This window comes from Natator depressus, chromosome 12 (assembly GCF_965152275.1).
Source record: "Natator depressus isolate rNatDep1 chromosome 12, rNatDep2.hap1, whole genome shotgun sequence".
In the NCBI taxonomy this organism is placed as follows: domain Eukaryota; kingdom Metazoa; phylum Chordata; order Testudines; family Cheloniidae; genus Natator; species Natator depressus.
Window position 1 is genome coordinate 9,987,890 of NC_134245.1, and position 14,803 is coordinate 10,002,692.

General features: G+C 41.7%; 1 protein-coding gene across 3 annotated transcripts in view; it reads right to left on the reverse strand.

The window, feature by feature from the left end:
- The window catches only part of NECAB2 (N-terminal EF-hand calcium binding protein 2), a 371,797-nt gene that overhangs the window by 47,185 nt on the left and 309,809 nt on the right, over positions 1-14,803 (reverse strand). For all 3 annotated transcript variants that reach the window (XM_074968570.1, XM_074968571.1, XM_074968568.1), the window contains one exon: positions 7,578-7,696. In XM_074968570.1, coding sequence (XP_074824671.1) covers positions 7,578-7,696 — 119 coding nt within the window. The remainder of the gene's footprint in view (positions 1-7,577; positions 7,697-14,803) is intronic.

A 14,803-nucleotide genomic window follows, 5' to 3' on the forward strand; every position in this document is an offset into this window, starting at 1 on the left:
TTGCTGAGTAGGACTGTGCTGCTCTCCAAATACTACTGCAAAGATCCAAACCCAGAACATTTATTCCTCCTGTTCCAAAAAGATAAGGACACAGAATGCAACAACCCTGGGACTGCTTGTGACATTGCTACTGTTAAATGCTGTGGCAAGGGATTGGCAGTAAGCAGACATGTACCACAAACACGTTTGCTTTTGCTGGTGCTCTTCCCTGAGAACCAATTTAGTTAGGGTCTCTGTCGCTGAGAACGGATGATTAGAAAGTGTGGAGGGATGGGGTTGAGGAAGCATTCTCCATATGTCTCATATATCAACGTTTCGTCAAGCTTATTTGTTAACTGATGTGGAAAGGATTATGTTGACAGAAAGCACCATGGAGATGGATGAAGATCGCTGCATCGTATAGTCCCATGAATATACACAGCAGCTAGAGATGGGGTCAAGCAGCAAAAATTTGATCCCGACTTGCCCAAAGTTTTGGGGTATTAAGGTTCAGGGATGTTTGAATCAGAGGTTGAGCTTTGACTCATTAGAGAGATGAGGGACAAGTTCACATGTGAGTTTCCCCAAAGCTCAGGAGTGTTCTGAACCATGGTTGTAGTTTTGGAGGGGTCCTGTGATAATGTGTGTACCCCACACAGACAAGGAAAGGGTTAAGATGGGCCTTGGGCCAATTATGTTACCTGGCTGCATGTGCAGGGTGGACCAGAGGAATTAAAGATGAAGCCCCTCTGGGGAGCAGCTGGGTGGTACTGTGAAGAAAAGACGTCTGGAGCAGAAGTGGAGGCTGATGGCTGGCTGGGCTGGGGCAGCTGCTGGCCAGGCTCCAGGCTGGCAGTGTAGGCTGAGAGGGGTTAAGCGCTGGGACTTGGAACTCAGCCATGGCTTAGGCTGATGACTGGCTTGCTGGAAATATAGTCTGAGAGGGAAAGGCTGGAAGTTATGTTGGAAAATGAGGGAGAAGAAACAAGGGATGAGGAATGGCTTCAGAAAAAGAAGAAGAAGAAAAGAATAGAAGTATCTGTATCTGGAGAAGAGGGAGCAGGCAGGGATGGAAAAAAGAGTAAGGAAAAGGACTGACATTTTATAATTATCAATTTACTAGCTGAAGATGTAAAGATGGGAGATGTTAATCCCATGAAAACAGTGGAATGGATTCGGTGACGTATCAGAGATATATTAAGAGCTAAAAGAATGCAGAGTGGAGATTCATTAGTAGAATGTACACATAAGCAACAGGCTGAGAAGCTTCTTAAAAATACAGTTTTAGGGACAACAGAAGTAATTTGCTAGCTACCTAAATTTATGACATAAGCAAGAGGGCGTAATGTATGGGGTTCCCCTAGGCATGACTGAGGATGAAATTGAAAGGGCAAAAGGGGAGGACCAAGTGCTGTTTGTTAAGTGATTGATTAGCAGGAGATGGGGAGAACACAACGATTCGAGTAACAGTTAAAGGTACAACGCCACCTGATAGGGTTAATATAGGATATCAGCTCTTCCGGATTAAGCCATGTATCCCGGGTCCTTTGAGACGGTATAAATGTCAAAGGTTTGGGCAGGTGGCAGCTGCCTGAAAGGGGGAAATGAGGTGTGGTACTTGCAGAGGAGAACACTCATATGAAAACTGTATGTAAGGACCAAAACTACAATGCAGCCCCTGTGGGGATAAGCACAGTGCAGCACTCAAAGGGTGCATGGCAGTGGAACGAATTAGAGAGATACAGAAAATTCAGACGATCCATAAAATATTCTATGCAGAAGCCACCAAAAGATATTCACAGTGAAATGTGGAGGAGGAGGAAAGAGCCAGTGATGGAGAAGAGCGGCTGGGACAATGACATGCAATTCAGGGCAGGACAGATAATATAAGGGGAACAGATGAAGATGTCCTGCTTGTAGGCAAAGAGAAATGTACAGCATTTATGATACAAGTGATTAATTGTACTTTACAGACAGGGGAGAAGACTGAAAGAATGAACATTATAACAAAAGTGGCAGAAAAGTATTGCATATGGTCAATCTCCCAATAGATCATATTCATGCAATTTTAAATGAAGGTAATAATTTAGTTTAAACAACATGGTTCTAATACTTTTTCTGCTTTAACACACATAGTGTAATAACACATGGCCAGGAGTTAAAGAAAACAGCGTTTGAAATGGAAAACAAACCTGGTGCGATATGTGTACAAGAAACACGGTAAATGAGAAAACTTATGATTAGACTTCTAGGATATGATATAATCAGACTATGCCTCACAGACCAGGTGCCAGCTCATGCCTAAGCCCCAGGCCTCACTGACCACTTACAGCAGAACAGCTGGAAACCAAGCCAATTCATTTGTGTAGTAATAGAGACTGTTTAATGTACAAGAATGTATTTGTGTTTCAACTTCAATGGGATTCTGTATGAATTGTTTTCATTTATCTGTATCCTGTTATAATGTAATAGCAAACCTTTACATTGTATATTCCCCTGTAACTAAACCCATCAAATGAGAAAGAAGCCTTGTATAATGCAAATGAAGATCTTTAATAGGAAAGTAGTAATTCTAGCACATTTCAAAGCAAGTGGTCTTTGTGTGTGTGATGAACGGAGATCAAAGACTCTAAATGCGCTCCTCTGTCTCGTCCTCAAAGAGCCCATGTAATGATGTAATTACCCTTGGAACTTGCTTTCTGTCAGAAGCCGCTATAAGTATGGACACAGGGAAAAATTCTTCATCTTTGGACTGTTTGGATTCTAACAGGGCAAAGTAACTGAACAAGACGATCAGATCCTCAGAGTTACTCTGAGTAGCCCTAAAAGATTTTGGGGAAACTGACAGATTACTACGTCTCTGTTACCTTTTGAAATTATAGAGTGTGATTCACCTGTTCATATATATTTTACTTCCATGCCCTCTCAATAATTCTCATTCCTTTTTCTTAGCCAATGAACCTTTAGTAAGTTTACTGTAGAATTGGCTACAAGCATTGTCTTTGGTGTGAGATCTGGGATGCAAATCAATCTGGTGGAGTGACTGGTCTCTTGGGACTGGCTGTAACTGGGATTTGTGATTTTTGGTGTAAGTGACCATTTATCACATAGACAAGGTAGGTAAAAGAGTTCTCTGTAGCTCGAAAGCCTCTCTCTCTCTCTTTCTCTCTCTCTCTCACACATCAATAGAAGTGGGTCCTTGTCTCTCTAATATCCTGGGACCAACACTGTCACAACTACACTGCGTACATTTATTGCATATTCTAGCTTGCCTGGGTGGCAAGATAGAGTCTAGAGTGTCTAAGGGGACTGTCTGTGACTCCATTATAAGACTGTTGTAGTAATTTAGGCATTCCCATTTGTTAATGGCTTGGTAAAATTGAATGATAGAACATACCAGCAGTTGGGGGTGTCTGCCCTGCTTTGGACAGTTTGCCCTAACTAGGGCGACCACATAGCATGTCTGAAAAATTGGGACAGCGGTAATAGATGTCTATATAAGAAAAAGCCCCAAATATCAGGACTGTCCCTATAAAATCAGGACATCTGGTCACCCTAGTCCTAACGTAGGCACTCACAATCGTGAGCCACTCCAGACAGCGGGACACAGACTTAACAGAGAAATAACAAGAGGAGGCGGGATCTGTATATTTATAAAGGAAGGTCGTAGTTATGGTAACATAGAAGTACAGAACTTAAGTTTTGAGTGCAATGCTGTTGAGATTCCTCTGCAGAATAAGAGCACCTTTATATTCTAGGTTGTCTAGCATTATACCCATGTAAAATGCTAGACAACCTAGAACAAGGAGAGTTTGCCAAGCGTGCCAAAGGCCTGTATACTATTTGTGGAGACCTTAATAGCCATAATGAGTTATGGGGAAGTAGGAAAACTCATTATAATGGCAAATGCCTGAAACAGTTCATTGACATGCACAAACTGGCATTGCTCGATATTGGAGTAACTGCTAGGTTTAATTCAGTGGATGGAACAGTTTCATGTTTAGATCTGGGAATTGCAACAAGTAATGTAGCAAGTAAATGCATCTGGGAAATCGATAAAGAATCCCTATGCTAAATTATATATCCACACCATTGTAGTGTTGAAAACACTGAAAGGATTCCTACCTGGAGCCTTAGAAAAGCAAACTGGGAACTCTCTAAGAGTAAGTGTGCAGAGTTTCTAAGTACCATTGAATAAGTGATAATCTAGAGGAATTTCATGATAATATAATAAAGGGAGTTGTTGCAGCAGCCAACCTAGCTATACATAAGACATCTAATTGCCACAAACTCGGAAATCCAGGTCCCTGGTGGCATGAAGATTGTAAAGCAGCAATTATAGAATGAAATAAGGCATACAAACAAGCAAAAATACAATAAATAGCAAGAACTTAATGAGTTATAACAGGTATAAAGCAGTGGCACAAAGAATTATTAAAAAGGCCATGTAAGAGAGTTGGAGAATGCATTGTGGAAAATTGAACAAAGATTCTGAGGTTTCAGAGAGAGAAACAAGTTAAAAGAATGAATGGGATACGGAGTAAAAACAAATGTATACCTGGTTTTATAGTAAATGATTAGTGCTGGCGATTAATCGCAGTTATCTCACGTGATTAACTAAAAAAAATAATAATCGAGATTAAAAAAATGAATCGTGATTAATCGCAGTTTTAATTGCACTGTTAAACAAGAGACTACCAATTGAAATTTAGGGATTTTTTTGGATGTTTTTCTACATTTTCATATATACCTTGCATTCTGTGTTGTAATCGAAATCAAAGTGTATATTTTGATTACAAATATTTGCACTGTCAAAAATGATGAACTGAAGAAATAGTATTTTTCAGTTCATCTCATACAAGTACTGTAGTGCAATCTCTTTGTCCTGAAAGTGCAACTTACAAATGTAGATTTTTTTTTTGTTACATAACTGCACTCGATAAAAAAAACAATTTAAAACTTCAGAGGCTACAAGTCCGCTCAGTCCTACTTCTTGTTCAGCCAATCGCTAAGACAAACAAGTTTGTTTACATTTACAGGAGATAATGCTGCCCTCTTCTTATTTACATCACCAGAAAGTGAGAACAGGCATTTGCATGGCACTTTTGTAGCCCGCATTGCAAGGTATTTACGTGCCAGATATGCTAATCATTCGTATGCCCCTTCAGGCTTCAGCCATCATTCCAGAGGACATGCTTCCATGCTGATGACGCTTGTTAAAAAAATAATGTGTTAATTAAATTTGTGACTGAACTCCTTGGAGGAGAATTGCATGTCTCCTGCTCTGTTTTACCCACATTCTGTCATATATTTCATGTTATAGCAGTCTCCGATGATGATCCTGCACATGTTGTTCATTTTAAGAACACTTTCACTGCAGAATTCACAAAACGCAAAGAAGGTACCAATGTGAGATTTCTAAAGATAACTACAGCACTTGACCCAAGATTTAAAAATCTGAAATGTCTTGCAAAATCTGAGAGGGAGGAGGTGTGGAGCATGCTTTCAGAAGTCTTAAAAAAGCAACACTCTGATGTGGAAACTACAGAACCTGAACCACCAAAAAAGAAAATCAACCTTCTGCTGGTGGCATCTGACTCAGATAATGAAAATGAACATGTGTCAGTCTGCACTGCTTTGGATGGTTATCGAGCAGAACCTGTCATCAACATGGACGCATGTCCCCTGGAATGGTGGTTGAAGCATGCACATCTGGCACACAAATATCTTGCGACTCTGGCTACAACAGTGCCCTGAGAACGCCTGTTCTCACTTTCAGGTGACATTGCAAACAAAAAAAACAAGCGGGCAGCATTGTCTCCTGCAAATGTGGAGGGGAAAAGAATGTTTGCTGAAGAAAATGGTGAGCTCTTACATGGCTGGACAGAACATAAAGATGATAAACTGAATGAAAATTTCAGCATCCAGGAACTCAAAAAATCTATAGACAAAAGTAAAAATACAGCTCCAGGTCAAGATAGCATAAGTAATGCAATGCTTAAACACTTAGCAGAAGGGAGTTTCAGAGTTTTATTGAAATTATATAATAATACATGGAGAAAAGGAATACTACTGGCAGAATGGAAGCAAGTGTGGACAAAATTATGGAAAGTGATAAATGAGAGATTCGTAGCATTCTTGAAATTGTAAACGGTGCAAAGGGTTTCAGGAAAGGTAGGTGCACAGTTGATCATATTGTAAGATTAGAAACAGAGATACAAAAAACCACAAGGAACAGAGGGTTTATGGCAGCTGTCTTTCTGGACGCTGAAAAAGCATATGACATGCCATGGAGGGAACACTTGCTGTATAAACTAGCCACAATTGGAATAAAAGGAAGAATGTTCTGGTGCATAAGAGATTTCTTATGTGATAGAATCTGGCAATTGCAATACATTGAATATTTATAAATAAAGGTACGATTGTGTCACGGAGGTCACGGATTCTGTGACTTTCTGGGATCTCCGGGACTTCTTCCGGGGCAGGGTTGGAGCAGCTGTCAGCCCCGGAAATGATGGAGCCGCTGGTGGGCAGCCTGACTGCTGGAGCCTCAGTCCCCGGGCCGCCAAAGCAGCAGCTGGGTTTGAATCAGTCCTCCTCCAGGGTATTTTTAGTAAAAGTCAGCAACAGGTCACGGGATTCTGTGACTTTTTGTTTATTGCCCATGATCTGTCCCTGATTTTTATGAAAAGTATCTGTGACAGAATGTTAACCTTATATATAAACTTACTAATGGCACTCCACAGGCGAGTGTTATCAGCCCCGCCCTGTTTTACATTATGATTAATAATCTCCCAGAGAGTATACGAGCAGGAATAGGTATTGCTCTATTTGCGGTTGACTGTGCTATACAGGCCGAACACAGAAGACTTAACAGAGTTGTGGAGAGAACCCAGGAAGTGCTCAGGGTGATTTCAGAATGGGGAGACACTTGGGGATTTAAGTTCTCACTGGCTAAAACAAATCTTCACAAGAAAGATGATTGGGGAAGAATGGAACCTTTATGCAGAAAAAATACAGGTAGTTCAAAATTTTACTTTCTTAGGCGTTACGTTTGATAAACTAACTTAGAAGGCTCATCTAGATAATATCATGACTAAATGTAAAGGTAGGGTGCATTTGTTTAAAAGTATTGCTGGGAACAAATGGGGTGCAGATAAGAACACATTGCTGGTGCTGTATAGGACATTCAGGGGCAGCTCTACCAATATTGCCGCCCCAAGCAGTCGCTGCCGAATTACCGCCATGGGACACGGACTGCCGCCCTATTCTCAATGCCGCCCCAAGCACCTGCTTGGAATGCTGGTGCCTGGAGCCGGCCCTGAGGACATTAATAAGATCAGTTATAGATTATGGATGCCAAGCCTTTAATTCAGCTTCTAAATCAACACTAAAAATATGAGCGTTGATCCAAGCCCAAGCTCTTTGAATTGTATGGGGGAGGACTTTTATGACTCCGTTGTGTGGGATGCCGGTAGCAAGCAGAGAAATACCTACACTATTCCCAGCCACGAAGAGGTGGGTTAGCAGTGAGTCCGACCTTTCCAAAGGCCCATACGACAGAGTATCAAAATGCAAAGAACATATAAAATACTCACCAGTCTGGAAGCTTTTCCTGTGCTCCTTGGTCATGATTCTGTTATTGGGGGAATAACTAGGCACAGGGTTGTCATACCAGGTATCCATTACACCATGGCCAGATTTACTGTGGTAGTGTCTGCAATTCAAGAACATACAGATAATTAAAGAGACGATAACAGAATACACTCTAGGTAACCCCTGTCACCTCCCTGTATTCATAAAAATATGTTTCAAACACAGTACAACCTCAGAGATATGAACACCTTGGGAATAGAGGTTGTTTGTAACTCTGAAATGTTCATAACTCTGAGCAAAACGCTATGGTTGTTCTTTCAAAAGTTTACAAATGAACATTGACTTGGTACAGCTTTGAAATTTACTATGCAGAAGAAAAATGCTGTTTTCAACCATCTTAATTTAAATGCAACAAGCACAGAAAGTTTCTTTACCTTGTCTAATCTTTTTTTTTAAACTTTCCCTTTACGTTTTTAGTAGTTTACATTAACACTGTACTGTATTTGCTTTTTCTTTTTCTTTTTTTTTTTTTTTGGTCATCTCTGCTGATGGATTCCGTACTTCCAGTTCCAAATGAGCTGTGTGGTTGACTGATCAGTTAGTAACTCTGGTGTTCATAACTCTGAGGTTTTATGGCATTTGCCATGACACTCCCTGCTGAACGGTGATAGGACAGGACCTCAGCAAATCAAAAGCCTCTTGTTTCCTCCATCTGGCTACAAATTCAGTGTCCAGTGAACTACAGTATTTTCACAAGTGCACAGCAGCAATCTAACTCTGCTCCCTTTGAAGTCTATAGTACAACTCCCATTGACTGCAATGGGAGCAGAGTTAGGCGAGGGCTGACCACTTTTGAAAATCCCACCTTTATCTTTTGATATTGCAGAAGTTTCAGGGCACATGCACAGTTATGACCACCACATACAATTCTTAGGGACGGAGGTATAAAAGAAAAAATGGGCACGTCCAACCAAATGAACTGAAAGTCAGCCTCCCCACCTCTCTGCCCCTCATCTCCCAGGCAGAAGCTTGAGAAAAGAGAGATGGATCTTACAGTGTGTCCTTAAGTTCAGAAAACTTGGGCTCGATCAAAACAAGCAAGAGATGCACTAGTTGCTGCAGAAAACAGGAAGGAATTCCTTCTGTCTCCACCTATGTGCAAACCCTCCACAACAGACCAGGTGCATTATGGGCTTTTCTCCACTTCCTCTGAAGAGCAGACCTCTGGGGTGGCTTGTTTAAAATGTTTACAAGAAGCAATATTACATCCGCTATGATGGGGAATTTAACATTTAAATCATCTCTAGGGACACACGCATTTCAAAAAAGAAGCCTTAACCAGCACATAGGAAATGTGTATTCCTTTTTATTATATGGGCTTATATGAAGGTCATGAAAGTCATGTGGCTTTTATGAATCATTGCAAGAAGCTGTAAACTGTATGTGAGATGGAGAAAAAAAATCTCTGTTCAGTACACAGAGAATGGAAAAGGATTAAAATAAATGGATCCAGAATTCACTTTTGGGGCTCAAAAAGTCTTTTATTAGACTCACTGAACCCAGTGCAATTAGTTACATTTGTGTTATTGTCCCAAAACTTGCATCTAAATGGTGATTTATGAAATGAGCACAATCATACACACACGCTTAACTCTGCTGATGGCAAACAGATGCTTTCAACGAGAAGTCTATTTGAAGACCAGGATGTGCTTGATAAGCAGAGCTTCTTGAACTATTTATTTTGAATAATTTTCATTACAAATTCAGTCCATTTTTTCTGGTTAATAAATCATTCAGAACCGATTCCAGTTGCAAATGCATTTGCTCCCTGGAATGGATGACAGGAACTTTTGACATAGACAAATATTTACGCTAAAATTTGTGAAAATATTGAAGTAGTTGTCTGAATACTGGATAATCAATCAATAATATGTGACACCACGAGACACACTCAACACTTATTCCCCAAAACAGTCATGAGGCAGTTTGGGGTTGTGATTATTTATTTTATTTTTTTTAAAAGAGCCCGCTGATAAGTCAGGAAACAGCAGAGTGAGTATTTTCTGAACAGACCCCGTGATACTGTATGCTACTGAGAAGTCAGTGTTGTGCCATATCTAGAACCAAGTAAATAATATTCCCTCAATTATTTGTCAGATTTCACCCTTCTTTCCTGTTCATGACATATTCCTGAAATATGACACATGGCCAGAAAGAGTTAAGCGTCCGGCAGGATAAATGACTCAAATTCAACAACCCTTAAAGACATACGGGGAGATAATGTTTGTGTTTTTACATATATATTAGCAGAGGTCAACAATATAATCAGTCCCTGTCTATGCTGTATTCTGTTAATTCAGAGATCAAAAGGACATCTTAACATTTAAATGAACTGTAAACATAAGATAACCCTGTATTCATCTCTCTTTGAAAGGTATAGCAAATCATCTGCGAATGGTGGAAAAACAGGCAATTGCCTTATGTTAATCTGTGTGGATAATTACTGGTGATGCTCAGGAAATGGGTCCACTTCAAAGTCCCCATGAGTGCCTCTTGTTCGCCGAAGGACTCTGAGCTGTCACAAGAAGGCCTGAAACTGTATAAAGATGTTTGGGTCCCAATCCTTTTTATCTCAGATCTGCTTGACGCTTCATGCAGGGGAAGCCTAAGCCATAAGGACTGAGATCCCAGTTCTCACTGGACCAGCCTGGATATAAACATTGGACTATAACCTATGGACTAATTCTATAAGAACTCTTTGCAGCTACAAAGCTCACCATCTCTGCTATGAATCTGAATCTCAAGAATTGTACTCATGTCTGTATGTATACTGATCTTTTAACCAATTCTCTCTCTCTTTTCTTTTTTAATAAATTTTAGTTTAGTTAATAAGAATTGGCTGTAAGCGTGTATTTGGGTAAGATCTGGAATATTCATTAACCTGGAGGTAATGTGTCTGATCCTTTGGGACTGGCAGAACTTTTTTATATGATGAATACGATTTTCAGTAATCCTTATCATATTTGACTTGGGCGTCTGGATGGAGGCCTACAGCTGGGTTACTTTAAGGGAACTGTGTTGTTGTCTTCTGGGTAACCAGTGAGATATTATAGAAGCTGTTTTGTGTTGGCTTGGTAAATCTAAGTTTTGGAATATCCACCAGCTTTGAGGATTGTCTGCCCCATTCTTTGCAGTTCACCCTAATTGAGTGACCGCAGTCGGCTCCCCTGGGCCTCCGGTCACAATCTGTTATTCCAACTTGTTCATGAAATTTTTTTGCAATTTTTCCACTATCTGAATATCTGGTTAACAGTTAATTGAAAACATCTAATATTCACATTACAAAAATTGTTCCCAACTGGTTAGTAACCTAGAACATGGGATTTTTTTTTTTTGTTCCCTGATTGGATAACATCACTAACTAACATGCACAGAAGAATTACCATCCCAAATGCAGTACTTAGAATATTCAAGCTCATAATTAGCTTTACATGAGTATGTAAAGCTTGACCACTCAAATGGTTGAGGAAATAAAACCTGAATGGATTGAACTGACATTCCCATTTGAAAACTAATAAATATTCATGGTAAGTTTTTCCTCACAATGTACTCTGTTCTAGTCATCAGTTTACTGACCCACAATGTTCAATTTGGAAGCCTGGCTCTTCAAAGAATACACTGTAGCAAAAAAGATCTACTTCCTGTGGGAAGTAAAGTCATCAGGCCAAGGGACTGGACTCAGAGACTCTGGATTCCATTCTCAGTTCTGCCACAGACTTCGTGTGTCCTTGGCTTGGGCAAATGACTTAATTTTTGCATGCCCCTGTTACCCTTCTGCAAAATGTGGAGGAGGAGAATACTTTTCTCCCAATCCTTGGTCTGTCTTGTCTGTTTAGACTGTAAATTCATCGAGGCAGGGTCTCCCTAATGTGTTTGTACAATGCCTAGCACATCTCATTGGTGTCCTCCCTAGGTACTACTGTATTACAAAGAAATAACCTCATTTCAATATTGATTAGATAAAATATAGCCATCTGAATTCCATGCTTAGTACCTTACACTGATGCATCCTGGCAGAATAATATGGACACAATTATTGGTCAAAAATGTTGCATACAAATGTTTCCACAGTTTGTGGGACAAGAAGAACAAATTCCAAGAGCTTCAGCTATGAAAGAGTGCCTAAATATTAACATTGGCCCCATAGTTTATGGAAGGGAATTGTGTAAACTCAGCTTGGAAGTGATAGTGTGCGCACATTCCATCACTCGGTCAAGTCACAATTAGCATATATTGCAAGAGCCCACTCACCAGCTCCTAAATGTTTTCCTGTCACATTAAATATGTTGAGAATGAGCAATATTCACAAGTTTTTCAAGTTTTTTCAAGCAAATCGCTTTCTCTTCACGTACCCGCCTCCTCTGAAAAGCGTCCATAAAATGGCATTGCAGGAGAGAGGGGGACGGGTTCCATAACTATTCTGGGACCCGACCAAAGAGAAAGATTTTTACACAGCCATTTCTGCAGCTTTTTGACTGACTTCCAGTTTAATGGAGTCGTGCCGGCAGACTTTGCCTTGCTGCCTGCCCCAGTACAATCATGCTCTTTTCTGGCATACGTGTGGGTGATTCACTTCTTGGATCATCTCCATTTACTCTCTGCCTGAGGAAAGGAGTGCAACACTCCTCTCTCAGGCTTCTTCGGCCCCCGCACTGGCTGACTTACTGCAGATGCACCACTGATGAGCGCTTGAGGAAACCATACCCAGAAGGAAGGGTTGGCTTGACTGTGGGCCTTGGAGAGGGATGGGTTAGAAGGTGCTGCCTTCCTCAGGGGTCCAAATGTGGTGTTTTCACAGCACCCCCTGGCCCTGCCAGCCTGAAGTCTCAGACCCCTTGCTCAACAGCTTGCCCTAGACTCCTGGGCCATCCCAGAGCTGAACAGCTTGGAGGTTTTTTAAATGTAAAACAAGACCAGATAGGTATTGAGAGATCCCTCATGGCTCTGTATTTTCCGGCTAAAGACAGTGACTAGGTCCTACTGTGAGTCAAGGGATAGACAAGACAGGCTGTCAACAAACCTAGACCGAAGCCCCCTGTCACATACCACACAAAGCAGGGCAACACTTGCCCCCACAATTGTGTAGTTTCTCTGGACTCTCTCTCTGTGTCCTCTATCTCACTATCATTATCTTCCACAGCCTCCCAGCATCCAGTGGGACTCCTTTCCAGGAAAGAGGATGCAAGTGGCATGAAGGCTATTTCTGAGCAACATCAACCTGGTTTTTTATGCTGAAGGTGGAGGTTCTCTAAGTCCTTCCACCCAGTCTTTCCGTTTTGCAGTGCCGTGGTCTCTCACTCCCACCCCCAGCCCATTTCTCTAGGTTTCCCTGGAGCTTGTACCCCTGCCCCATGCAATGAGGGGAGAGGGGGGAGAAACAGATATGATGGATGTTTCTGAAATCTAGAGAAGGGGTGGAGCCATGAAGAATGTGGAAGCAACACTACACAGAGAATCACAGCATTTGGCATTTTTTCCTGATAGTTTGCAGGCTCCTTTCTTTTGAATACATAATTACCAATGCCTGCCTCACTTACCTGGGAGCTTTGTGTAGTATATTAAGAAATGTATGATACTACGTCACTTCTGATAAGCCCCTCTTACTGGCAATAAACAAAACTGCCATATTGTACATAAAAAACCAACCAACCAACCAACGAACAACCCACAGATTCAGTGTATTTGCCCGATAGCAACAGAAAAAAATAATGTTCAAAAATTAAGTAAGCTTTTTGCCTAAAGTACCATTCAATTTCTGGATGTCTCCAGGGTTTGGTAATGGAATACTCACACCCCTAGGTCAGCCATTTCATTTGTCGTTTGCAACATAAACAAAGTTGATAACAAAAACCTAATCAAAGGCCTGTGTGAAATGACGTGACCTCCGCCCAGACCAGTGCGTCCGTATCACGCAAAGGATCCGCGCAATTGGCTCTCTTTGTGGCAGACTCGGCAAGGATTGAGTGGACTTGGTGCCTGAACGACTCCGTGGGGAAGCACAAAGAGGGGGTAATCCGGGGAAGTCTGCTTTGCTATTGCCCATTCTGTGGACAAACAGCTTCAGGCTCCAGGGCTGTAAAACCCACGTCCCTACACACTTGAAGCTACCCTGCCCCACCTGAATTAGCAGCTAGGAAATGCCCTGCTCAAAAGCATCTTTTAAGAGAGATACTGAGGATGTTCTCTTAACATACTCTCACAAATACAATGGCTCTTGCTATCTATTGCAGAGGGAGAACGTTGTCTCCCCGCCATGCCTTCTTGAGCTTCCCTTTTGTGCTTCTCCTTTTAATACTCAGCCCCAGGGTTCTCTCTGGCCTCCCCTCACACCCAGGCTCCTGACAAATCTCGTCCTTTCTCCATGTTTTTTATCTTCCCCCTCCTGCTTGCCGACTGCCAAAACTGGATCACACCATGGTCCTTTCTTACCAAGATCATTGTAACCTCCTCTCCCATCTCGTCCGCTTTCAGTCAATGCAGTATTCTCTCCCTGCTTGCCGCTCTGACATGTCACTCCCCCTTCTCCTGCCTCCCGGTCTCTTTCCACATACAGATCAACTGCCCTGCTCTCACTTTTAAAGGAATCCACAGGACTGGTGCTATGGCCCCAACTTTGGAATGGTCTCCAGGAGGAACTCCTGCAGTGTGCCAGACCCACTGGGGGTCTTGCTTTTCCTCCTGGGTAAGCTTCACTGCCTCCTTTGACTGGACCTCTAGGCTTGCAGCACTCCTGCTTCACTCGCACCATGAGCGCCGTTCAGCAAGTCCAACTGAGACAGACCCCTGATGGAGACTTGTCCACTCTTCAGGGGTTGATGCACCTCACCAAGCATTTGCAGTGACACTCACGCAGCATTGTCAAAAGAGCAGCATTTATTTATTAACTGGAACACAGCATAGGAAGTGCCTAGGGTAACACAGGGAACTGAAGGTTAAAGCAGAGTCCATTCTGGTTAGCCCAGAGCTCAGCCAAGCTGTAGTGAACAGTAGTGTAGAGAAGAATGAGGGGGGATTTGATAGCTGCTTTCAACTACCTGAAAGGGGATTCCAAAGAGGATGGCTCTAGACTGTTCTCAATGGTAGCAGATGACAGAACAAGGAGTAATGGTCTCAAGTTGCAATGGGGGAGGTTTAGATTGGATATTAGGAAAAACTTTTTCACTAAGAG